Source organism: Lissotriton vulgaris, chromosome 12 (genome assembly GCF_964263255.1).
Source record: "Lissotriton vulgaris chromosome 12, aLisVul1.2, whole genome shotgun sequence".
NCBI classification, from domain to species: domain Eukaryota; kingdom Metazoa; phylum Chordata; class Amphibia; order Caudata; family Salamandridae; genus Lissotriton; species Lissotriton vulgaris.
Window position 1 is genome coordinate 482,962,281 of NC_141700.1, and position 26,922 is coordinate 482,989,202.

Consider the following 26,922-nt stretch of genomic DNA (forward strand, 5'->3'; position numbering starts at 1 on the left):
TTAAACACAATCTCCTGGACGTTTGATGTTATCAGACACTGCCGCTCTGCTTGTGGTGAGGCACCTCAGGGATTTTGTTACACTTGGCACTTTGGCCTGAAATTATCCTTTCAGGGGTAGGGACAGACTAGGGCACAGATGGCTGATGCTATCATAAATGTACAGTGAAGCGAAACTGAACCCAAAGGGTTTATAAAGGTAACGTCGGTCATATCATTAGTAATTTCTTAGCCACATCCAGGAAAACTCGTGGCAGGCATGGAGCACCGTATTCAAGCTTTACTTCACTGTCACCAATGTAGAGTGCCACCCGGCCTCTCCCATACAATGTCGCTGCAGGGCACCCCTCGTGGTCGGGCTCGGCCCGAGGGCATGAATAAATGGACTAGGGTCGCACCGGACCACTAGCCGAGCAGAAGCCAACTGTTGCGCGTGTCTGTGCTGCATGTTACTCTGCGTAGGCCTAAGCCACCACCAGCCTCGCCCATCACAACCCAGACAAAGTTCGGATTAAAGGAAGAAAACGTTGTTGGTTAACAAGGGCGCAGCCAAGGCAGTTATTGTTTAAACACCACAGACACAGAAGATGGCAGCGCAGCCTCCAGTGACCGTCCATTAGGAAGTGACCTACCTTTTGTGATAAATGCACAAACAGGGCAGCCGAGCTATTGTGTCCCCCTGTATTAGCTCCTCAAGGCAAATGACGCACTCGCCTGCATCCTTCGTCAGCACATCATCTGTGGGAGGGAGAGCACAGCAATGAGTGCCATGGTAATTAATGCATTGTCAAGCATGCCGCCACGACTGTATTCTTCCTTCTCTTCCTCTGTCTAACCTTGCTCCTGCCCCCTCTTTAATGCGGCATTCTTTGCTCGGTCCGTAACTTCCGCCATCACTGTATCTCAAGGTTTTACCTCATACTATTTCGCCATCCACTGATATACTATTCTTTAGCTTGTTCTTTCACTCAACTACCCTAGATATGTCTTGTAATGCTCTGCAACTCTCACTATTTAGCTTTGTTAAATGGTCTATTGCGCTATAATTTTTATTTGATTTATTTAGGAGTTTTTACAAAGCATGGCTCTAAACAAAACAGTGTCAGTTCGCTTTGCAGAGAACAGCTCAAAATCAATGTAAAAAGACCCTTGCAGAGACGAACGTAAATTAGAACTAAAAAGAGTAGTTAACAAACAACATAGTTTTTTGTGCTGGGTTAGTAGAATTAAGGCGCACATGTATCAGGGGAACTCTTTTCAAAAATGAAATCTGGATGCTTTGACTTGGATGGAAGGAAGAAGGAGAAAGGTGCATTAGTAGTTAGCAGGTTCCAGAATATGTGCTTGTGAATGCGCTCCCTCATGTCCATTAGGGGAGGGTGGAATTTGCATATTCGCCCTACGCAAAGCCCCGCGAAGCGGTGAAAAATCTTTGCGAGCACGCAGAGTTCTGTGAGCATGTGGAATTGCTCGTTCCGCCTGTTCGCGTTGCTTTTTTCCTGTTTGCAAACACTGTTTTCATGCTCGGGGGGAATATCTTGCGAACACGCATTTTGAAAGCGCAAATAAGCAAAAAATTCTGCGAAGCCGCAGAATTTTCCGCAATTCCGCGTTCTCCGCAGAACGTGAAATTACCCAAATTCCGCGAGCGGATCAGAATTTACCGCCCAGGCCTAGTGTCCAGCTTCCCTTGTCTCACAACTTTGTCAGTCACGCTGCCTGACTAGCCAGTCGATGCTGAGCAGGTTGGGGGTGAGCAGTTAGCAAGTTACGTGCTGCAAACCTGTGGAAGGTGGTGTCTGGCAGCATGGCTCGAGGTATGACTTGCAGCTTAAGACGTGATGACCATGGGTGAGTGATGGTCCAAACCCACTTTCGCTCAGTCCATTTCAGGGAAAGAAAGGCTAGTGACACTTGTAGAGCGTCGGCACTGCCTGGAGATACACTTGCATGCCTGGAGAACACCCTGTTTCAACACCACCCCCAGCAGGCCATGAACTTCCACGTAGTTTGAAGACGCATTAGCAATCTTGGATTTCTGGATAGAACTTTCCTCCAAACTGCGATATATTGCTGCTGGCAGGACCTTGCTACACAGATCTAGATTCCCTTTGCCAAGAACTGTTGCTACCCTTGGTGCTGTTTGAAAGACATCGAAAATACAGAGAAGTATTCTAAAAGCTGATTGTTGATGTGAAAACAAATTTTGAACTATTTGAACATTCCACTTGACCTTTTAGGTATACCGTAGTTTTGTCACTTAAGGTTATCCTGTGGTGGAACAGGAAGGATTCTTATGTCAGTACGCTGCTGTGTATGCTATTTATTTTTGGTTATGGAGAAGGTATTCAGATTTACAATAAAGTTCATATGAATTGCCAAGTTAGAAAGGACAGGACACTAATTTAATGTTTGCTAAAGACTTAAAGTGGGACATAAGTCGAGTAGATGCAATAACGCATCTGTCACAGAGAGTGCATGATGACGAAGCTTGAGGTAGCATCCTATTCACGGAGAGAAGCATTGATATTCAAGATACTCTTTCCTTGCATCCTTAGGTTCCGGAATAACAATTTCAACATCAAAGTATTTAGAGCTGGGTACACAGAGATATCACCAAGGTATTTCCATTCACTTTTACAATTTATTGAAAATCGGTTCTTTCCGGTTAATAAGATATTTCTTATTAGCTTTAGACAACCCACTAGATCGTGCAGACCTCTGTGCCCAGTAGATTTGTTGACTAAGAGTGGTGGAGTCAAGTTTTGCTTTTACCTTTTATACCATTTCACCTAGTTGAGTGCTGGCCTACATTTTCTTGCACATGTGGTCACTGACAGAGGTGGTCGGCGAGTGAAGAGTGCACCGCTCCTGTTGTATGTACAGTACAAGGCTAGTGAGGGCCGACAAATTGTCTATCCCACAGTATTATCCAACCTGAATGATGGATTCTGGCACTATTCTAACTCCGATTGTGAAGGTTATAACAAAAAGTCAGAGAATAAGGCCCTATATTCAGGAGTATCTGCAGTGAAAGAAGCGACAGATGGTATATTAACCCCTTGGCTGCTGGGGCTATTCCCCTGCTGTGCTGGGGAGCGGGGGGCGCGCACAGCGCCCCCATGCTCATGACGAGCTCAGCTCATCATGAGCCACGGTGCTCCGGTGCTCATGGCGAGCTGAACTCGTCACGACCACGCCCGTTTAATGGAACGCTCAGCACAGCAGGGAAATTATCCCAGCGTACGAGCGTTCCACGGGCCATGACGTCATGAGCACCAGAGCACCGTGGCTTATGACGAGCTGAGCTCGTCATGGGCATGGGAGGGGTTAAAGCCAGAGTAGGAAGCAGCTAGTCAATTGCCTTTGCCCACTGACTCCAAGAACGTTGATTCACGGGTGTTACATCCTCCTTTAAAGGATAGAGAGTTTTCTTCACATCTCTGTTTGGTGGCGATTCCAATCATACCGTTACCACCTCCAGAAAGGTTCTCTGGTGATCCAAATAAGTTTGCATTAGTCCCAAACCACAGTCTGTTACAATTTTTGCATGAATGTATAACTTTTCCTGATGATCAAGCTAAGGTGGCATTTGTTTTGTGTAGTAAAGTTAGAATGCAGCCAACTGGAGCAACAAAAAAGTGTTCTTTGCTTTAGAATTCCCATGCCTGCTGTGATCAGGTGTGGAAGTTGTTTGACAGCAAAACACGCACTCTTTTTTAAATAATTAAAGAGGATCATCAAGATCTATTAGTTATATCACCACTTAAATTACTTGGTAATTGTGGTTGGTCAGAATAGAAGAAGGCCTCCTTCTTTTACAAAGTCTTCTGAGGTGAACTGAAGGATGTTTTGGCACAAGTGGTGAATCCTCCTACTAGGGCCCTTGATTAGGAGTTGGGCGATAAATTGGTGTGGTAAAATCATTCCGTTTTTAAAGTCACTGGCTGTGAAAATTATCCACCGAACCAGAGAAATCACTAAATTACAAGTATTTCCAGGTCTCAGTGAGAATTTATCACACCCAATTTTACAGGGGTGAATTGTTCCACATCAGATTGTTTCAGCTCGTAAAAAGGGTCAGAAAAAGAGCATGGAAACACTACGTAGGTAGGAAATTACATCACCAACCAGGAAATATGTAATTTTAAGAGTGCCAAAACGACTGGAAGAGCATTGGCGATCATTCTCATTGCTTGCCGTGCACTTTGGAAGAGCAGCTTGCTACATTTGCTCCGTTTTCGGGCTACATCTGCAAAACAGAGCTTTTGGCAGCCATTTTGTGGATTGTCAATCCACTTTAATCTGGGCTCGTAATTAGCCAACCATCCCTATCTAGTTTCTAAATCAATAGCAAGGCTCCTGAGCGTTTTAGAAAATACAAATTCAGGGAGTCTGGACTGCAGGTTATGGCAGCAGCGGTGGTGGTAGACGAAGAAGCCTGGCTGGTCAGATATTTGTTGCACAAAACCAGTGCAAATACCAGACTGGATATCTGGAAGCAAATTACTGGAAAAAGTAGATGTACTCTCTACACACCCAAGAATTGTGGATGGCTGCAAGAAACGCTTCTAAGATTTTAAGCATAGTGTTCGAGATTTTCTCTTGAAACAGATTACAGACCCTGGCCACCAGAGGAGGACCACTCAAAGAGATGAATCTTACACTGGGCGAGGAACAAGTCTGGTAAATAATCAACCTTGACAGTAATGAATGTTTTGAGGGTGAAGCGAAGCCGGAGGGGCTAAGGAGCCAAGTAACAGTTACAGATCATCACTCCTATGTATTTTGAAGAATAAGCAATATGTTACAATTACCCAATTAACACGCAGCATTTGAATTGTACCACAATTTATTCTTGAATTTTTTTACAAACTCTCCCCGTACGGTCACATAAACTATAAGAAAAGTAAATATTCAAATAGAAATTGAATTCAAAATAAGTACATACAAATATTCACATTATCCCCACACTATCTTTGCAGACAAGACAGTCCTGGAGGAAGAGGCTCAGTCTTCAACCAGATTTGCACCACCACCACCACCACTCGCAAGGCGCCCAAAAGGGCCTTCAACAAAACAAGCGTCATCGACTTGGGGGCTCAAGGCAGTCCGGAGAGCTGAACGCGCACTGTGCCCGGTTAATGGGGCATTATCCGGCGCCATACTGTGCAGGCTGGCTGGAGACCTCCAATACAGCCTCCATTCTGCGCCGTGGGTAGGGTTTGAGGAATAATCAAACTAATATGTTTAACCTTGAGGAGTTTCTGACTGCGGAACGAAAGCAGGTGGCTGGATTGTTGTATATGAAGGGTGAGCACTGTACATGGAGTTCTAATGAAAGAAGCTTCGCCAATGAAGTCGCTGTTTTAGAACATGCTTTCCAATAAATAAGTGTACGCGTGAGATCACATCAGACTGGGGGGCTTCCGAACAAGATCGATGGGTTTGTGTGCGCCTCTCTCATCACTGTCTTATGAATGTTTGTTGTCCACTAGTTCTTGATTCCAATGTACCCTGAACCCTCCACCCCCACACCTGACCTGACGCCATCTCTGGAGGCCGTGCTAGCGGGTCAGGTGGGCTGCCCGTCCCACTCTGAGTAGAAATGAGAAGGTGAGCCTGCTTACCGTTGTAGGAGAGGCGAGGTTTGCTCAGGCACATGATAAAGTGCATTTCCATTTCATCGGAAGCCACAGATTTGGAACAAATAGGGCACCGGAAGCCTGCAAGAAAAGAGGAGATTCAGACTTAGTCCACATGTTGACATGTACAGGTCTACACAAACAGAGGCCTCGAGCAGAGGTGGGCATGCTGCCTTTCAGAGGCATCCAATTGTTGCAAGTTGGAATTTACCTTTAGACCTGCCCAAGACAGTAAGTCTGCATGATTCAATAGCATAGAGCTGACTGCACCCAACCAAATGACCCCCTTTGAAACACTGTGAAGATCATGCCATGTTGCTGCAGATCATATGTGACAAGACCGTACTCACACATCGCAATATTACATATCCTTAGACATACCAAGATCCCGAGAAGTAAGACAAGGTTATACAACTCACTAGACGCAATCAAAGCAAGCAATAACTTATGTTATTTAACGCTAAAATACAAATACAACTAACTGCGGAGGTTGTTACCCAGGATTCATTTTAAGAAAAATGCCACTGCCCACTGATAACATTCCTCCATGCACCTCATGAATTGGGCACACTGTTCGTTTCACAGACTGCCAACCAGTGCCTGCCACAACTGCCAAATAGTCTGTGAGCGAGCATCCTAACTATCCCTAAGCAGGCAGATAGCCTAACGGCAGGTTAAAGTCTATGACATGATTGCTAGCCGCCCAGGCTGCCAGAAGGTCTCCGCCCAGGCTGCCAGAAGGTCTCCGCGCAGGCTGCCAGAACGTTCCCCCCCTAGGCTGCCAGAAGGTCCCCGTGCAGGCTGCCAGAAGGTCCCCGTCCGGGCTGCCAGAAGGTCCCCGCCCTGGCTGCCAGAAGGTCCCCGCTCGGGCTGCCAAAAGGTCCCCGCTCGGGCTGCCAAAAGGTCCCCGCTCTGGCTGCCAAAAGGTCCCCGCACGGGCTGCCAAAAGGTCCCACCCCCGGGCTGCCAAAAGGTCCCACCCCCGGGCTGCCAAAAGGTCCCACCCCCGGGCTGCCAAAAGGTCCCACCCCCGGGCTGCCAAAAGGTCCCACCCCCGGGCTGCCAAAAGGTCCCTCCCAGGCTGCCAGAAGGTCCCCGCCCAGTTTACCAGTAGGTCCCGCCCAGGTTGACAGAAGGTCCCTCTGCAGGCTACCAGAAGGTCCCCTGGCAGGCTGCCAGAAGGTCCCCTGGCAGGCTGCTGCCAGAAGGTCCCCACCCAGACTGCCAGAAGGTTCCCGCCCAGGCTGCCAGAAGGTTCCCGCCCAGGCTGCCAGAAGGTCCCTGCCCAGGCTACCAGAACATCTGCCAGTTTGCCATTGGACTAACTGTGCTTCCTAAAGTCCAAGCTCCGCTGACTGCCCAACTGTAACTGAGCTGATCACCATGTCAGAGTCCTTGAGCAGAGCAGGCTGCCAGATTTCCTTAGGGACTGATGTAGTCCTTGAACAATGTATCAGAGTACTTAACAGACTACCAGACAATTCTTGAGCTAACAGCAGGACCACTCCCAAAGGAAGAGGCCAATGCGTCCCTAACTTGCTTAAGTGTCCTCAGTCTCGGCTACAGAAGAGGCGTGAAGAATGTTTCCTCACTAGATTAGCCAGAACTTACACATTTGGAGGGACAATTAGTCCTGACAAAAACTTATCTGCTTTTAGGCAACAAAATAAACCTTAAAATTAAAATGTTCATTCAACAAAAAATATTTTTCATCAAAACACCTCTGCTTCCGTTGTCATCCCATGCTCACCGGTGTGCATCCATTTACTTTAGTGCAAACCTATCCCAAAGAAGAGTTTAGCGTTTTAAATAAAAATATTTATTGCAGTGGAGCATTAAATACACAACATTTTATAAGGTAGATCAGCCTTCCACCTATCGTAGGTTAGCAAACGGAGTACCACTATATTAGATAACAGTACCTTTTGTTATTTAAAGGACTTACATCTCGTTAAAGAGCATTACACATGTTTTATAAAACAAAATATTATCGTTTTTATCATTATTGTTATTCTTTTTATTAATGAACGAATAAATGAGAATTTATAAAGTGCACAGCGGCTACATGGAGTGTCCCCAAAGGCCCAATCCCCATTGTTAATCAGCTCAACGACAAGAGATAGGTGTTTAACTCTTTCCTGAACTAGGCCTCATCAAGGATAGGGCAGTGAGATAGTGGCGGTCTGCTCCAAGATTTACTCAGCGGTACAGAAGAAGACCGCCCTCCAGATCTGACCAGAAGGAACTTGAGTCTTAACACAAGGTTCTATGGCAGAGCCAAAAGTTCCAGTAAGATTGAAGTGGAGGGATCTCATGATCAAGAACCAGGGTCGTGGATAATGGTCGGAGTTTTGTACAAAATTCTCTTCCTAATGGAGAGCCAAAGCAGCTCCCTCAGGTGGACAGAGAATCACTTCTCGATAAACGTAGATTAAGACGTGCCACTGCATTTTGTACTATCTGGAGTTTCCTAATCTTGTATTCTGGAATCCCAATATAGAGGCAGTAAGAGTAATCCAGCCAAGCGGTTATCAATGCATTGACTACTGTTCTACAGACATCTACTGTTGAGAATCCAGAAATGTCCTAATTGATCAAAGCAGACCAAAACAAGTCCATGCTACTGACCCAATCTGGGTATTCATAGCATATCGTCTGGTTTTACTCCCCAATTCTTAACTACCGCTGCAGGAATGGGAGAAGAGGCATATCCCTCGGCTAACTAGAGTTAGTCCAATGGGCCCCAGCCTTGCCAAACAGAGGATTCTTACTATTTTCTGTATTGCAATGAAGATAGCTCTTACGCATGCAGTGCAGGGCATCCTTCAGGCAGGCGACAAAAGACAAGATTTTATCCAAGGCAGAGTGATCAAAAGTAAGAAGCAGTTGAGCATCATCGGCTCAGGGTACAGTTGCCAACCATGAGGATCAATCAGAGTGGCTAGAGAAGCCATATAAAATTTAAACAGAATTCGTCTCAAAGAAGAGCCCTGCGGCACTCCAGAAGCAAGTCTCTTCCGGGAAGACAAATGGGGGCCAGACAAATCTCGTACACTCTGCCTTCAAGGCTGGATTTGAACCACCAGTACGCCAAGCCACCCTACACGTATTACCGCCAACCTTTGCAACAGCACTGAAGGGGACACAGAGTAAAAATCCACAGATAGATCAAACAATATTAAAGCAACACTTCCCCCCTCATCGAGCGCAGATTTCAGTCACTTGAAGGAGAGTGGAAGCCATACTAGCTTACTGCTCCCCAAGTATTTAGACAGCTGGACGTTAGCAACTTTCTCTAATAATTTAGAAGCCGCAGATATCAAGGCAATAGGCCGATAGTTGGACAAAACAGCTGGATCAGCAAGGGCCTTTTAAAAAGGGAAATCGCTTTAGCGCTTTTCCAGCATGCTGGGAAAGATGCGTAGTTCAGATAGCGGTTCAAAAGCTGGGCTAAAACTGGAACAATAGAAGTGGCGAAAAGTCAGAGTAAGACTGGAAGGAGTGAATCCAGGAGGGAGGCAGATAAGCAATGGGATCGGGCTGACTGTGTTTCGGTCAAGGAGATGGGCCCCACTTGATTCAGAGAGCAAGTCACAGTAGGCTTTACACCAGGATCTGCGACTTCCAAAAACTCGATAGTGTGGTCGAGCCCATCATAGATCCTTAAGATCTTATCCTCAAAAAAAAGAGGATAATTGCTCGCACAGATTGTCTGAGGCATGGATGGGAGAGCTACATGATGCTGGGTTCAAATAAAATGTTACAAATTTAAAAATGTCCTTAGAGGCGTTCTTAGCTGCTTTGATGTGGTCAGTATAAAAGGAGTGTTTAGCATTTTTTAGGGCTATGTGATAGTAATTTAAAGCCTGTTTATAGTGATCTTTCCAGGCAGGGCTATAGTCACAACACCCCTGCCATTCTAGATGTTTGCACTGTTTATTGATAGAAGATTGCGGCGAGAACCAGTGAGCACAGACCTCTTTCTTTAGATGGGACCTTATTGGTGAGGACAATCAGAGAGCCTGCCTCCTGCAACCAATTATTAAATACCGCACCATCATCATTCAAAACCCTTGAGAAGGTCGGGTGAGAGGTCTTTAAACAAGAAAACATCTTGGCCTCATTAACCTTGCTCCAAAGCTTCGCCTCGTTTGGCCTAACAAATTTGCCTGGGCCCTGCGCCCGAGGGAAAAAAATTGACAATAAAAGGGGCAAGCAAGGGTCAAGAATCCGGGGAAGGTTAGAGGAAATTAGGTCAAGCGTATAGCAGCTTTGATGAGTAGCATGCTTGTCATATTTAAATAAATTAAGAGGGAAACAGGATCCCACCAAAGCCTGCTCTGAACTGTCGGTGGCCACATCCACATATAGATTGAAATCGGCAAGCACGGTGAGATTGAAGTACTTAAGGTCCACTGTACACCTCGCCTCATCCCAAGACTCTAAAAATTATGAAGTCGGCTCCCGAGGGTGGAACACCAAAACACCTGAAAAAGTGCATTGAGGGGCCAGTGAGGTGCAGACACCCACACCTTCAGCCCCTCGAAGATCAGTGAGCTGAAAGGTCCTTTCAGACAATAACCGCTATCTGCCCCCCATTTATTACCTAACCGATCTCTTCTGTATATGACAATTCCCAAAGGGGTAGCTTAGCAAATAGCTTGGCCCGACTCTGAATGCAGTCAAGTTTCTGTTGAAAATAGGGTGCCCAAATGTAATAGTTTATGATTTCGTTGGTCTGGGCCAGGGGGTACAGCAGGGTAGCTATATGTTTTAAAACGAGGCACGAAGGATGGAGGTCTAGCTCTCCCGGATATGCAATTTTATTACTATGCAGTGCATCTGCAGCATGCTGTGCAGTGGCTGACAGACCCCAACAACTGGGAGAAGCAGTTATTCAAGGACATGAAGGGGGCCAACACTTTGGCGCGCCTGCTGCTGCGTGGGGGTGGGTCGGATTACCAGGTTCCATACCTGGTGAGGCATAAGGCTGCACTTTGGGAGGCAGTAGTTGGGAAGGTACTTCGTAGGGCTTCTTTTGATAGGGGGCTAAGACGCTGGGATCTTGCACTATTCCGGTCGATTGAGGAGGATATGTCCATGGAACAATGGAGGGTGGCAGGTTGGCAGGTGGCAAGGGATCTATATCGAAGTGAGGTTCTCCTATCTTTTCAGGATGGGCAAGAGACTTTTGGTGTGGGACCAGGTCACTTCCTACACTATGTCAAGCTGGAGCGCACCGCGAGTGATGTGTGGACGAGTTTTCCAGGTGCGCCACAACCTTCTTGGATGCTTGGTGGATTCATCAAACGGGGAGGCAGGGAGATACGTGATATTCTATAAGGCGCTCCGGAGGGATGTGCTGAGTAACCCTTATGTGTGGCATTTGGCGTGGGAACGAAAGCTGGAGGAGCCCATAGTGGATGCAGACTGGGCGCACGCATGTGAACTGGTGCGTACAGTGTCTTGTAATTATAGATTTAAGTTGCTACATTTGAACTTTCTACACAGCACCTATGTGACCCCTATTCAGTTGAATAGGATGGATCCCTTTTGGACGGCAACATTTGTGCAATGTGGTGAGCTGGATGCCACCTTTATGCATCTGACCTGGGACTGTTATGGGGTACAGGGGTATTGGAAAAAAGTGGTCCCTAGAACTGAGGGGGCCACAGGTATAGCAGTCCCTCTGACCCCACTGGTATGCCTCTTGGGAGCGGTGGCAAGACCACGGCGTATAATTCCCTACAGACTCACCCAACTTGTGCTTCAGCTGGCTAAAAGGCGAGTAGCCATTGGGTGGCTGGGACCCAGAATACCACTGATGTATTTATGGTTGAGGAACCTGCTCGAATGGGGAGTAGAGTTGAAGAGTCACATGTGCCCAGGGCCGGACTGGCCACAGCGGGCACCGGGAAATCCCCCGGTGTGCCACACAGGTAGGGGCCGTTTTTGTTACAGGGCCGTTTTTGCAGCATAGCATGCATTGCAAAATCGCCTGCAAACTGGCCCCGGGCAAAGCGCTCGGCGGCACCCACAACCCCCCCCCCCCCCCCCCCCCCAGGGAGGGAGGGGCCCGGGCACTTTGCCAGGGCTGGTTGTGGTTCCCAGTCCGGCCCTGCATGCATGTGCCTTTCCCGTACTGATGACTGGGTTGCAGATGAGATTGTTAAGTGGGGGCTCCTAATGGACAAATTCAATGATGAGGGGGCCTCCAGTTCGGATGATAGTTCGGACAGTGGGTTATGACTTCTCCGTAATGTGTATGTTGTTGTACAGATGATATGACAGCCAAGTTTGACACCATTTTTTTTAATGATATGAACCTAGCTCGATGACTTGGAATTAGTAATATAATGTTCCCCATGCTGCAATATTTTTTGGTGTGTCTTTGCTGTGTACGATACTATTCACTATGACATCTTGTGAGGTAGTTGTGGGAGCTCTCTTATTTTCTGTACATTTTACTGCTTTTTTGGTTGTGTTCCTTGTGAAAATTACTAAAACAAAGTTTATAAAAAACAAATAGGGTGTCCATATTGGAGTCCAAGAGCACCTGCGCAATAGATAGGGTGCACTTGAGTAGGGAGCGCATATTTACTAGGCCGGCTTATAAACATTCAGCGCATTAATGAACAACATGCTGAATGAATGAATGAACGAAGTGTTGCTGGGTGGGAACCGATTGAGATTAACATGAATCACGGTAGGAGGAAATAAAGGGTAGCACAGGTTTACATGATCCACAAAAAGATAATCCACTAACATCCTCTGCCAGAGGCTTTTGACATCCATTGTAGGACGGATTGAGCGCCAGTAGCTCATCCCTCATCTACCTGAGACAGGATATCAGAGCTAGAACAAACCCGGCATAGAGGCGAATGCTGGTCGGTCGCAGAAGGGCACAAATGGTCTTGCCCCTGGCACACCAGTGGCGTGTCCACGCAAGGGCTCTCATTAAACAGGCCATCAACTGGGCTGCACAAAAACATGTATAATTTTTGCATTGAGTCCCTTTTGTAAAGCTGTGCGTTATAATGTCAAAACATCATAATTAGCTGTCATTTGCTTAATATGCTGTATAATTTGCCTTTCTTTGCAACATAATGTGCATCTTCTTGCCAAATAATTAAGTCAACTTTGCTACATCATTTGCTACTTCATTACCACATATGTATGTTGAATTTACCAAAGTCAGTCACCACAGAGAATGTAATTGGACTAAAATGTCACCCTGGATGCAAAAAAGAGAGTGCCAGACGGGTTATAGAGAACTGCACTACCTAGGCTTAGTCACGTAAAGTGTAGATATTGTCCACCTCAAATGGTCAGCTGCCACTTGACCACATATAGAAACTTGCAAATAGAGTGGATGAGAGGCAATGCAAGCATGCAAAACGAAATAAGGTATATAGGTAGACAAACAAAAAGTCATTAATTGCAGTCCTGAATTTTTTATTTTGAGTGTGCTCAAATTGCATCAGTGTAGACAGCCAACACGTTTCGTCCAAACATGGGCTTCTTCAGGGCCAAAAGATTCACTATGAACATCGTGCCATGATAAAGGGCATTGGTGGTGCGTCCAGTGTAGGACGATTGGTAATGAAGAGGCCTACTCAGTACTCAAATGACCGTCGGTGTGTCTTGGGCTGGAATATCTCTACTGGCAAGTCAAAGAGACTTGGCCGCCAGCCAGACACGGGATCACCATGCCACACTGCATTATTAGACAATTTACCGTTCCATGTTCAAACAACTGACCGTGTTTCGTTTTGCATGCTTATATTCCCTCTCATCCACCCTATTTAAAATGTCACCCTCTAGATTTCAAACCTCACATGAAATAAATTTCAAACCATTTTATGCAGAACCTGGGTTGTCCCCTTAGCCCCACCCATATGAATAGCCTTCCTAATACAGCTGGCAGCAGGCAGGAGACTTTTTTTCAAATTAAAAGCGTAGGTCATGCGGACATTTCCTTTACCTCTGAAAACACTAATCATGCAAGATAAAGTCAAGCTCTGCACTGCATTGTGAAACAAACTTCAGCCATTTCTTTCCTTTTCATATTGTCAGTGTAACTGCTCCTACAAAAATCAGGGTAATGTGGAATATAATGATAATCCTACAAGTCACTGTAAAGTACAAATTAAGGAAATACGTCTTATTTTTAAACTCTCCCTTTTTACGTCAAGCATACTCAATAGCGCACGCCCTATCTGTTGCGAGACATTGTCGACTTTACCCAAACATAGACGAGCTGGGAACCCGCCCATTGCTTACCATTGGGTGGCTTTCCTTGTCACTCTTATTTGCTTGCTTCTTATTCGCATCCTTGCTTGTCAACCTTCGTGTGTACTGCATGCAGACATAGTTGAGAAGAGTGTGCTTCCGAAAGGAGCATCCAGGAAAAAAGAATACAAACTGGAGAACACCAACAGCTGTAGCATTTTGGGTATTAACAAAAATGCTGTAGTCCTGTTGACAATCCACTTCCGGCCTTTGGGAGAAGTATGGCTGATGACTATTGGACAAAAACCCTTATGTTGGACACTGGGGACCGGAATGCACTTTTATGGAGTAAATCGCTTGTACCTCTGAAGGGATGGTAGCAGGCAAGTGACCACTGGCACTGGAGGTTCTAATCATAAGAATGGAGTGAGACATTTTATGTAGATACTTAATGCAATGCAACACTTCCTTAGCTTAATTCTGTGATTTTTCAGTTGCATTGCCAGTACAAAATACTTATAGCACCATCATATGATTTAGAATTAAGAAAATATGTCACAATCAGATCCGCATTATCTGGGCTCTGGCCAACGCTGCCCTGAGGCCATTATATGCAACGGCCACATTGTGGCGCCTCAAACTGCTGTAAGAAAGGCAGGCTGCATTATTGCAAAGTTAAGAAGAGTGCGCAAATGGCAAACTGCGAATTACCCTGGAGCTTTGAAAGCCCTTGCACCCTAGGCGCTCATGTTCTGTGCATAGCCCGGCTGGCAAGCATTTAGCACATACAGTCACGTGCTCTTTGTTCTTTAAACCGGGCAATGTCATGTCCTGCCATGGCTAGACTACATTCTGAGCCTTGCACTTTGGTTCCAATCGTTTGCACAGATCACACATTCCATGAGAATCTATGAAGGTTTGCACTGTGTTGCACCGCACGCGGCTTTAGCAGCGGATCATCGGGGACGGTGGTGGGGAGGCATGGAATCCGAATCGTCTGCACGTGCGATGACTCGGTGCAGGTACTGACTGCATAAGGTGTCATCCCGCTGAGTTGCCTCCTTCAGCCTTTGACTTCCATCGCTTCAGAACCTTCAGCGACCTGTCTGTGACACTAGCACTAACACCTCGGCTCAGCCACGACGAGCCTTTCAGTCTCACTCTATTCCGACTTCTTTCGGTGCATCATTTTCGGATGCTTTCAGCAGTGCCTTCGCCTCAGTATAGAAACTAGCATGGACCACGCTAATAGCATGCAGCACCAGTGTGAAACATATTCTTTATGTACTTCGTGGGAGCGTATGTCTTCTTGCTCTGTCCCCTATGTACTGATTCTATCCAGCACCCCACCCCCAACATTTCCATTGCTTTCTGCATCCCTCCTCCACGGCCTGGGTTTTTTAAGCACCCATACCTCTTCGGCAGCGCTATCACAAATTTATTTTTCCAGTTTTTTTTAAGGGTCCGGCAGCCATAATGCATGTGTAGGCTTCACTGTTCTCATTAGGGTGGTCCAAGATTAGCAATAAATCAAACAGAAAAACATGGCTGCAGCATCGTGACCCGCATGGGTGATGACACACGCGCCTGTATACACGATGGTGCTGATGGGGGTGGGAGGGGAGGGGGCGGGCGTTGTTAGCAGATGCTGCTCAACAACAGCAAAATAATGTAATTTTTTATTTTGCTTATGCTAAACTGCATTGAAAACAAAACACTGGCGAAAGCAAAAGGCAAGACCTATTGACTTTGCTAACGCTTGTTTTTGTCTAGCTACATACAAAGAGCTTTAGGTGTCTGTAGACTGTAGCCATGCTTAATGGCTTTCCACACAGCGCATGTCCCTGGGCCCATGTTTTTACACATAAGCTGCTATTCAAGCGCATTATCTCGTCAGTGATCGGTCTCAGTGATTTTCAGCTTCATAACATCACATTAATAACATTCTGGAGCCACCCTCTGTCCACTTTAGATACTGCAGGCATGCAATCCTGACACAATGGCATGTTTAACGCTGGTTGGGGGGGGGGGGGGGGGGGTGTCTAACAAAAACGTTATTTTACAACTTTTGGGGGGGGGGAGGCAGCTCTGGATTCAGTCAAAGAGCCAGGTCTTGAGGTTCTTCCTGAAGGTGTGGAGGGTGGGGAGCACCTGATGTTGACAGGGAGCTTGTTCCAGGTTTTGGCTGTTACGTAGGAGAAAGCTCTTCCGCCTGCTCTGGTTCTGCAGATGCGGGGTGGGGGTTTCTGCGAGGGTGAGGTCTGCGGAACGAAGGTTCCTCTTGGGTACGTGGAAGGAGACTCTTGTTGAGGTATTTGGGTCCGATGTTGTGGAGTGATTTGTAGGCGTGGGTGAACAGTTTGAAGGTTACTCTCTTCTCGACGGGTAGCCAGTGGAGGTCACGTAGTTGTTGGGTCATGTGTTTGTGCCGTGGGGTTCCGAGGACGAGTCTGGCTGCGGCGTTCTGGATGGTTTGGAGCCGGTGGGGAAGGCTTTTGTTGATCCCGGTGTAGAGGGCGTTGCCGTAGTCCAGTCTGCTGGTAATGAGAGCATGGGTGATGGTTTTTCTGCATTCTGGGGGTATCCATTTAAAGGTCTTGCGGAGGATCCGAAGGCAGTTGAAGCTGGTGGCGGCGATGGAATTGGCCTGGCGGATCATGGTGAGAGAGATGTCGAGGATGATGCAGAGGTTCCGTGCGCGGTCTGTCAGGGTGGGCGGACTCCAGAGGGCCACCAGGTGTTGTCCCAGGCGGAGGTGAAGGTTCTGAGGATGAGGACCTCGGTCTTCTCCGAGATGAGCTTCAGACATCTGCTTTTCATCCCGGAGGCTACGTACCTCATTCCTTCCTGGAAGAAGTCTCTGGTGTCTTTGCGGTTCTTTGTGAGGGAGAGGATGAACTGGGTGTTGTCAGCGTATGATACTATGAACCATTTCCAGGAGCCGTTTCCTTCACTACCCTCTGCCCCATGTCAGTATACTCTTAACAGTCACACTTAGTGGTCCCTTTTCTTACTACGCGTTGGGAGAGAAGAGGTGTTCTGAATAAATAAGAACTAACCAAGATTTATCAAGTGTGGCGAATCCTTGAATTAAAAAAAGATATATATATATATATATATATACATACACATACACACACACATACATATACACTTACATACACACATATATATAATATATATATATATATAAATACACAGATGTGATCAAGGTCGTTGACCGGCGGAAATGCGTCATGGCGACATGGTGATTGCTGAATACATCACAAGCACTACTCTTGGCTTGGAAATATTCATTTATCTTTCTTCAAAGACATTGTTCAAGTCACTAGATGTGATGTGACGCCTCTGCTCAGTGTACATTGCACATTGGGGCCAACTCCATGTTAGACTATTTTCCGCATAGCAAGTGAGAAGACATATGTGTGGTCCACAAGTATAATGTAGCAGCCCAATGTAGTAGTGATTATGAGACAATCTGCAAAAGGCACACACGTTTGGGGAGGAGGATCGGTGCATGTGAACCTACAGCCCTACATCCTACAAACAGATGTTTCCAGGGTTTGTAGCATTTTTCCATTCATGCATGGCTGTAGATACTAAACACAAATTAAGAAGCAGCCAATGGGTTTATAGTCACACCGCCGGGTGAAGTCACAGTTGTGTTAAATATTATAGACTACGTTGCCCGCCTCAAAGGTCTGCTGCCTATAGGCCGTACAAAGCAATGATACACACATGAATAGAGAGGCAACAATATTTGAACAGAGTATACAAAGAATGGTTCTTGGGTCTTCAATCTTTAAGTTAAGTCTTGTTTTATTGTTTCAATTTATGCAAGAGTAGCCAACCCGTTTTCACCTTCAAAAAAGCTTCATCAGGGCTATGAGATACCAGACGGGTTTCACCGGAGAGATCCTATTAAGTTGTACCTCTAAATGATTTTTTTTATACTCAATTTTATTGGTTCATGAAAGACCAACAAGAAAAACAATACCAGCTGTACACACAGGGAAACGTGCAAGGCAAATAAGATTGGACATTACACCAGCATAAGTGAAGTGTTAGACAAAGCAAAGGCAAGGAACCAGAATCGCACCCATTCCAGTCCTCAGGCATGCTCTGAGTATCAGCCTTCCACCACCCCAACCCATTTACTCCACATTCTGTGAAATTTCTTCGGGAAACCTCTTGCCTCGTACAGCGACCTCTAAATGTTACAGGTTCATCTATACAGGGTTCTTTGAATTCGAATAGCCACACCTCGCGTCCCATGCTAAGCTAAGTAAGTGTGTTGCCAGTTTTCTTGACTCAGTCTAAAGGCTTTGGCAAGTTTGCTTCATCAAGTTATCTCCGTAAACCCTCTATGATAGGAGGGTTGAGCGCAAGAAACACAATGTATATTGGCCCAGAGACCCCTAACGTCTCCACCTCATTTGTCCTACCACTCGGACTTGTTCCTGTTTTACTAGCCAATGGCTAGTAAAACACAGTTGGCAATTTTTAGTGTGGCGGGGGGGGGGGTGAGTCGGGTTTGTTTTGTGGGCTGAGGGTGGGTCAGGGGTAGTTTTCAGAGCCTGGGGGGCTGTTTTAGGGCTCAAGGCAGGGGCAGGGATCGTAATACTTCTTAGGACTTGAGGGTGGCAGGGTCGTTTTTTAGGGCTTAGGGGTAGCTTTTAGGGATATGGGGAGGGCGGGGCGAAAAAGTTACTAGGGCTGGGATAGTTTAGTAACTCAGGCCGGGGGGTTAAGACTTACTTGTGAATTCTTAATCACGGATATGGGTTTACCATATGTGCCTTAACAACGCATGCTTTGTTGTAAAGGCATATTAGTGGTGAAGAATTTCATAGTTCAGCCTGCGTGGAACTGGCATGCGCGGTAAACGCATGCGAGGCTCATTCATACAACCTCATCATTGTATCTATGGGAACTAGGCATTCTATTGATTACCAGAAAGTTATAATTATCCCCAAAAAGGTAGCAAGAGCAATTTTTAATAATGACAATTTGTCGGTAGATTGCCGAACTGGTAGATTGGAGAGGAATTTAAACACAGAACGGGTATTCAATCAAAAATACACTTTTTGATTGAATACCCGTTCTGTGTTTATGCTCAGATTTTTAGACAGGACTAACATGGAGTTCAACCTTTCTTTGCTCAGCCTTAGAGAAGTCAAAGTGTTAAGCTCTTTTGATAGCAAAAAGCTCATATTTAGCAGTGAAGCGCAAAGATGTGTTGGGTGTGCAGTTTGTTTTGTGGTGTGTGTTTCATGTGATGTATGTGTTTTGTGTGTGTGTGTCATGGTGAGTGTTGTATGTTGTGTGTGTGTCGTGTGTGTGCAGAGATCCTCTTTTTCTGGTACATGTGACACAGGATGAGTACACACTGCTTTATCAAATTGTTGAAAACCTCGTCCAGTGATGTGTGAGAAACGTTGTGACCTGCCTCCAGCTGCGCGCCACTGGTCAGAGTGCCGGTTGATAACTCATACAACATACACGGTACTACTGAGAACTGAAAAGCTGGAAACTACACATTTACAAAACGCAAATACCTTCCGGGAGCTTCATAAATGATGTATATCATTTAGAGAAACTATACAATGGACTTCATCACCAAATAGCTAAGATTTTAATCGTGAACTTCAAGGACCTCTCCGCATACCGCCATTAAACCATGAGACCGAGTGGTTTGTCCATGTCACTAGGGTTCTGTGACATATTAATGTGATATATTTTCTTCTATTATATTTTTTTGAAATAAGAAATGTGTATTGATGGCAGTACCTTACAAATGCATTTGTATATTAGAGAACAGCATACTAATAGCGAGGCTTACAAATGGAAGTGATCTGCAATTCAAGGACATTATGAAATGTCCACGAATTTGGGAAAATAAATAATTCATAGGTATGATTCCAGTGAAAAACAGATTTTGGAACCATTGTAGTTTGTGCAACAATATCAGCTACACAATGCCTGCACATGGTATGTACATTCTCTGGAAAAGATTCGGCTGAAATAAGTTTAAAATTATGATTCAGAACTTAAAAACTCTGGGGCAGATTTATGATGCCCTTACGCCGCAATTGTGTCACTTTATTTGACGCAACTGCGGCGCAAACAATGCGAGATTTCACTCAGTCACTTTCAGGCCAATGCTGCGTCAAAACCCTGCGCCTGCTTGAAGCAGGCGTAGGTCTTGATGCAGCATTGTGTAGATGGGGCACCCCCGAGCCTTGCTGGAGCTGCGTCGCGCTTGCGACGCAACTCCAGCAATGCGCCACATTTCCGGCACCGATGCGTCACGCATCTGTGCCGTTTTTGCACCATGGTGCGCCGCATTATAAATGCGGCGCACCATGGGTGGTGGAGCTGTGGCGCACGTTAACTGGCGCATCCCTGGGGATGCGCCAGTTAACATAAATCTGCCCCACTGAATTTTGACAGATATGGTTGGCTATGTAAACATGACACCCTCGACTCCTGAAATTGAAATATGCTTTATATCCAAGACCTCTTCCTGCAGTGCCTGCTTGGGCACAGCTGTTCTCCACGGTCACTAAATATGGCTCATGGTCTGCGGCCAGGCCCCTTACCCTGCGGCCATGTCAATGAAACCGGAGTTCATGTCATGTGCTCAAAACCCCGCCCATGTAGCACCTACCGCGAATCATGGCGGTGCCTAGAGGGCATTTGACTCAGCGTGTAGCTTGGGTCCCTGCCCTGCCTCAAGTGTGCCCATCCCTGGCACTGCTAATTCTGGAAAAATGTTCACAGGCGTCATCAGCGATGCAACAGGAATGTTTCACAGTACAGACGCAGGAACATTATTACACACTTTCTGAGGTATAAGATATACAGCCTTAAATTAAAAACAACATACCATATTTAGCACCATTACAACAGTCCTATAACAATTTTTACAGTCAACGTAGACAATATAAAAGGAAATATAAAACCCTTAAAGTCTGTACCAAGCCCATATGACCTAGAAACGGTAATTACAGCAGGGGCGACTCCTCCGTAATGGCAGAGGAGTGTCGTTCCACTGGTTAGGGTCAGTCACAGAAAAATAAAATGACACTAAAAGATTAATATTGTATTTTTCTGTGACGGGCTCTGGCTGACGGCACGTGCATGAGGGACGGGTTTGGGCCATGAAAGGCAGGAGTGGTGGGCACTTAGAAGTGCTCATGTAAGTGTGGCCAGCTGTGCTAGGCCTACAAGACATGCGCACTTCTATTTCTCCATCCCTGCTCGCAGCCGGGTTGAAGAAACGCCACAGGATCCCAGGCAGTGTATGAGCTGCAGACCAGACCGCTCAGACCAATCCTGGCGCTGCTGTTGTAGCATGAGAACAGCGTCTGGATTGGGTGAGGAGCCTGTGCATTGCCAGGAGTGAGGCACCAAGGCGGCCATCGGCATAGCGAAAGGTAAGCTTTTTTTTTTTGTATTCTTATTATTTTTACCCTTAATTCCCTCCTCTCCCCCCTCCCCCCCCCCAAACACAATTTTCGAATTACATAACATGGAATAGTTCACTTGAATTCTTCCAGCCTTCTTCATAACGTCCACCCCCTCCCTCCCAACGTAGCCTGGCCAGAAGCTGCTAACTGGTAGCACAAGGGCACGTTGTTGACGCAGGACGCGTCTTTAAAAGGCACCATGCTGCTGGGCTGGTGCTGCAGGCATGTGCCCTGCCTCGGTCTTCAGTCAAAGCCAGGCTGTCAGCGCAGCCTCTGGGGCACTTGTGTGAAGGTCCCTCTGGCCTCGATGTGCATCCATCTCCGCATCCGTGTGACGCAACGTCGGACTGCACACTGATCGCAGGCCCACAACAGCACAAAGTAGGCAATACTGTTTTTAAGACCATTTCTGGGATTTTTATACAAGACAGTTTTCAAGTTCTTTTTACACTTTAACAAACCAGGCACTGACTTCTAACCTAAAGGTAGAAGTGTAGGCCATTCAGGGCCCTTCACAAAACCTACTCACAGATGCAAGCTTACAAACACAAGTGGTCTTTTTCATGAGCCTACAGCCATGTTTGAGCTTCACAAAATATGATTTTACACTTGTGAAAGGAATTACTCAAAAATACTTTTTTGTGTAAGTAAATGTCCCCCCATGAGCAGAGAGTGAGTGCTTCAGGAAGGGAATGCCCCGGAAAGCTTGGAAACAGCCACAACCATACTTATTTTTTGACAATTTACACACCTTTCCGCGGTTCTTTCCAATGTTTATTTCAACTCTGTAACAGGTTGGAGACCTACTCCCGCATGGGAGGAGTAAATCCATTTCCAAGGTGTGAAAGACAAGGGCCCCCGTAAAAAGTGTTAGAGATTTAGTGAAAGAGGTTTCTCCATAAGGAAAAATAGTTTTCCATGAAAAAAAAGTTAAAAAGTGCAACTCCACTCAAGTAAGGCACTTTCCTATGTGGAAATTGTAAGAAAATGGCTCTATACATACTGGACCAAAGTAAGGTACAGTGTGTATAGAGTCCCCAATCCCCAGAGGTATAACAGAGGTTAAAGTCAGATCTGACCTTACTCTCTAATGTGGTAGCTTGGTCAAGCAGTAAGGCAGTACCAGAGGAGAGTGTAAAGCATTTGTTGTACACACTCAGTCAGCAAAATGTTTCACACACTCAAGAACTGAAATCTAGGCCAATTTATTTATTTATTTTGAAGGTTTTATATAGCACGAACAAGACTCTTACGAGTATCAAAGAGCTTTACAGACAAGTGTAAGGAAGAAACCAAAAAATGTAATAAAAACAAGGGATAGGTGCAAACATGGTACAAAACTTAAACATGTAAGTCAGTTATCTTGACAGAGCAAATGTCAGCTCGTTGAGGATAAATACATAGATAGGAACAATAAAACGAAAGGTAGCAGAACAGACAGGATCACATGAATTGAGCCAAGAGGATCGCTTTCACTTTTTTTTTTTAAGGCGGCAGGTGATGGATTCGTTCTTGTTTCCTTCGTTTTTATATCAATAGATATAGTTGTATTATTTTAGAACCAACAGGTATCAAAATATACTTTTCTCAATATGAGTGCCTTTGGGTAATTACTTTGCAGACAGACAATAGACTTAGTAAGTACAATAGTTACTGGGGTTGTGTGAGAAGTTGGCCTGATATATAGTGCTCACTATTCTAGTGATCACTGTGTATCATACCACACAACCCTTATTGATGATTGGTTGTAAGCCAACCTTATAGACCAGCTATCCTAGTAGCATGGACAAGAGCAGTCTTTAGGCTAAACTCTAGAGGGCGTGTTAAGCCAGCTGTTATACCATCACATATACCCCTTGAACACCAAGTGAAAGGACACCACACAAGTTGTTATGAAAATAAAAGGATATTTATTTATAACAAGTCTACCCGAATCTCTTTACGAGTCGGGGAGCTAAGCACAATACAAAACTCTTAAGAAAATACTTCAAGTTGCACAATTTGCACAAATGCCCGAGGGGCACGAAAAACCATATACTCTAGAAGTGGAATGCGAGATACTAGCAGGTAAGTAACAAGATCCAGAGGCTTCAGGATCGCTAGGACTACACTACTGAACCCTAAGGTTAGGAGCGGGAGGCCTAGGGAGATCGGGTGCAGAGTGTGCACTCTCACGCGGGATGCGGGACAAAGTCTATGGATGCTAGTGTTTCTAAAGTCACTGTTTCCGGACGAATCCGACTAGGTAGACTAAAAACGAAAAAGGATCTGGACACTTAGATAGTGAACCTCCGTTGGAGCACCGAAATGCTCGGGTTACCTAGCCCAGGGGCTGCGGCTGCATAGGGTTCAAAAGACGTCGGGAATCCTCGTTGTAGTCTATGGAGCCTGAAAGAAGAAGTTGCTTTCAGGCGACCAGTGATGATGTTCGGAGTGATCCAAGCCTGGATCGATGATGGAGATGACCTGAAAGCAGAGGGGACTCAGTTCTTAATCACTAGCCAGTGATTGTGTGGGCATCAGGATGGCACCGGATGAAGTCACCTCGACCAGGTGAGTGGGCGACGCTGAACTCTGCTGTCCCTCGGACCAGGAGGCGTTGTCGGCGACCAGGCTGGAGGTGCGAGCTGTCCCACGAAGGTGTCTGCTGTCGGCGATGCTGGAACCAGGATTGGAGCAACAAGCCTTGGCAAAGGCAAGCCCACGCGGTGGAGTCAAGATGGCGTCTGGAGTGGGCCAGGAGGGTCCGGGGTGCTCCTCTGTTGGAGGGGAGCAAGGGCCAGTCTGGAGCAACCAGACCAGCGATGCAATCGTCGTGGTGCGTCGTCAGGAGGGCCACTAGCCAGCAGGCAAGTGACCGGACAACGCGGTGAGCAGCAAAGAGCAGAAGGGCCCCACGCAGATCTCGTGGATGCTGGGGGGCTGGACTTCGGTGCTGGGGCTGCTCAGGGTTAGGGCTTCTCAAACCCCAAAGCACTCACTCGAGGATCCCTCGGCGGTCGTGCTGGTTAAGCGTTGTGCAGTTTTGAAGATGGCCGGTCCCTCAGGTCTCGTCACACCCACGAATCTCAGCTGGGCTGATGATGCAGGTAGAGGTCAGATATGTCAGGGAATCCGGGTCTCGTCGAGCTGGACAGTCTTGATCCGGAGGATGGACTTACAGCAAACCGCGATGCTTAGATGGTGCCTGTGGGTTCAGGGTGGCTACTCCTTAGCCACAAGGGAGAGTCTTCAGAAGGTATCAAGAGTTCCTTTCGTGGAAAGTAGTCAAGATTCAGAATAATCTACTTTGGGAAGGGGGCCCGCTCCTACCTTTATTCTAAAGAAAGGGGCTGGCTCGCGACTAGGTCCTGCCCATGGGTGGGACCAGGAAGGGGGGTGGTTACACCCCTCTCCCTTGTCCGGACTTTCCCCAGCTCAGGGGCTGGTATGCCCCTGGAACTGGTTTAAGCCGGCATATGCACGGTGAGCACCGGGGTGCCACTTGCAGCCACCTTCCTCTCAGCACTGCCTACCTGGGATACACAAAACCCTGTCTGGGATGGTGCTAGCACCGCCCCTGACAGGAAACCCTTTGTCCAAGCTCTCCTCGATGGAAGGACTCCCAGCAGCAGGAGGTCAGACTTGTGTCTGTGGTGGCAGCATCCATTTTGTGATGCTGAGGCTCGAGTTAGCTTTAACCGGGGTTCACAGTTACATACATGTCGTGTCCCTCTAGAAGGGTGGAATGCTAACCCCGTCGCCAGAATTGGTGAGGGGTTAGTATTCCAATTCGTATGACACCTTACTCGACATGTTTTAAAAAAGCGATACCAAAGTTGGCAAATAACCGCGAGGATTGTAATGCACTTAAGAGTATATGGTACGCGTTATCATGGAACAGCTATTAGGACTTGGTTCCGCAAGCTGCAAACGGGCTCAGCTCATGCCAGAGCACCATCTCACATAATTCCAAGCACTCTGCCTTCAGGATTGATAAGGCCTGCCATAGGAGTGACTGATAGGAATACATGTGTCCATTTTAGGGTTAGATATAGGAATACTATATCTAAAGCAAAGAGTGATTACACCACCTTCCCCAGCTGTCGTGCAGCCAGTTGTGTCAGATTTAGATGGCCAGCCAGGGGTGGCATAATACATGCTGCAGCCCCTGGTAGGCCCTGGGTACACCTATGCCCTGGATACCTAAGGTATACTGTACAGGGACTGATAAGGTGGCCCAGTACCAATTGGTAAATGCACCTAAGGTACATGTGTGTCAATTTAGAGAGAGAACAGCTAGGCTGTGGGTCTGATTAGCAGGCCCACAGCCAGGGAAAGTCGTAAACCAGTGAAGCAAAAAGCAAAAATCTGGGGTGATCATAGGATTGCAGACCCTACTCTCCTACAGGTTGCAATAGGAAATACAATTCTAAACACAATTTAACATTGAGCTCAATGGGTTTCTCTATAAAAATGCAATAGATTACTTTCAGGATTACTTTGCTAACCACAGGACTGGATGCTGGATTCAGTCCCGGGACCGAAGCTGTAAACAGTTAAGTAAAAGCGTTTTGGTTACAGTTGTACTTTTATAAGAATATAAATGTATTTTCAAAGTTGACACTTTGAAACTTTTCAGAGAAAAAACTAGCAATGTTATACTTATGGAAGGAAATTCAAGTCACAGGTAAAGTAGGTTTTTGTTACTTTTGTAATCCAGTACTGGACTCCTAGATTAAGCACTGGGACCTCTACCTAAGACAGGTAAGTAGTTATGTTTCAGCAGTTGGTACGATTTTTAAGGGATATTTGTAGTTTGCAAAAATCGACACTTAGAAGAAATTTCAGAGAAAAACAGTCAATGGTTTCCAATGGAAGAAAATACAGGTAACTGGTAAGTACAGTTAAGATTACTTTTGCGGTTCAACACTGAACTAGAAAGTACAGCACTGGCTACTCTCCTGATCCCAGGTGAGTATTTCGGAAATCGTTATTCAGCGAATTTTAGAGGAATATTTTAAGGTTGCAAAAATCGACACTTAGAAGAAATTTCAGAGATAACCAGTCCATGATAGCCTAAGGAAGTAAAGTGAGTTATCGGCTTTCAGGTGAGTACTCGACTGGTGAGGTTAAGGTTCTGGGCATAGACTCAGGGGTCTCCCAGGGTCGGAAAGGTACAGTTGTTACACCCTCAGCGGCACAGGGGCAGCCGGGTGCAGAGAGAGTAGGCCCAATGTAATCCAACGGAGGGTCAGGGGCCTTTGGTTGGTGGCTGCAAGCAGGCAGGCCACGCGTCTGTGGGAGCTGAGATCCTGGTCACTTACTCAGGGTAAGCGGGGGAAGTAGAGTAGGGTAGTAGTTGCACTTCCAGCAGCACTCGGGCGGCTGGGTGCAGGGTGCTTTTGAGACGTCAGGTGCATCAATGTTATCCAATGGGGAAGTTACAAAGTGAACAAAGGCTGTAGGCTCGGGGACAGAGATTCTTCAGGTGCGACCACCACTTCGAGAGGTAAGCTGGGTTCTTGGAGAAGAGATAAGTACCCCAAAGGAGGGCACAAGGGGCCGTGGAGCGCCGGGTGCAGGAGTGTCTTT

The 26,922-nt window shown here is 46.4% G+C and overlaps 1 protein-coding gene across 2 annotated transcripts in view; it reads right to left on the reverse strand.

The window, feature by feature from the left end:
• The window catches only part of ZNRF1 (zinc and ring finger 1), a 258,904-nt gene that overhangs the window by 46,192 nt on the left and 185,790 nt on the right, over positions 1–26,922 (reverse strand). For both annotated transcript variants that reach the window (XM_086945223.1, XM_086945222.1), the window contains exons 2-3: positions 5,630–5,725; positions 632–737 (exon numbers count right to left, since the gene is read on the reverse strand). In XM_086945223.1, coding sequence (XP_086801349.1) covers positions 632–737; positions 5,630–5,725 — 202 coding nt within the window. The remainder of the gene's footprint in view (positions 1–631; positions 738–5,629; positions 5,726–26,922) is intronic.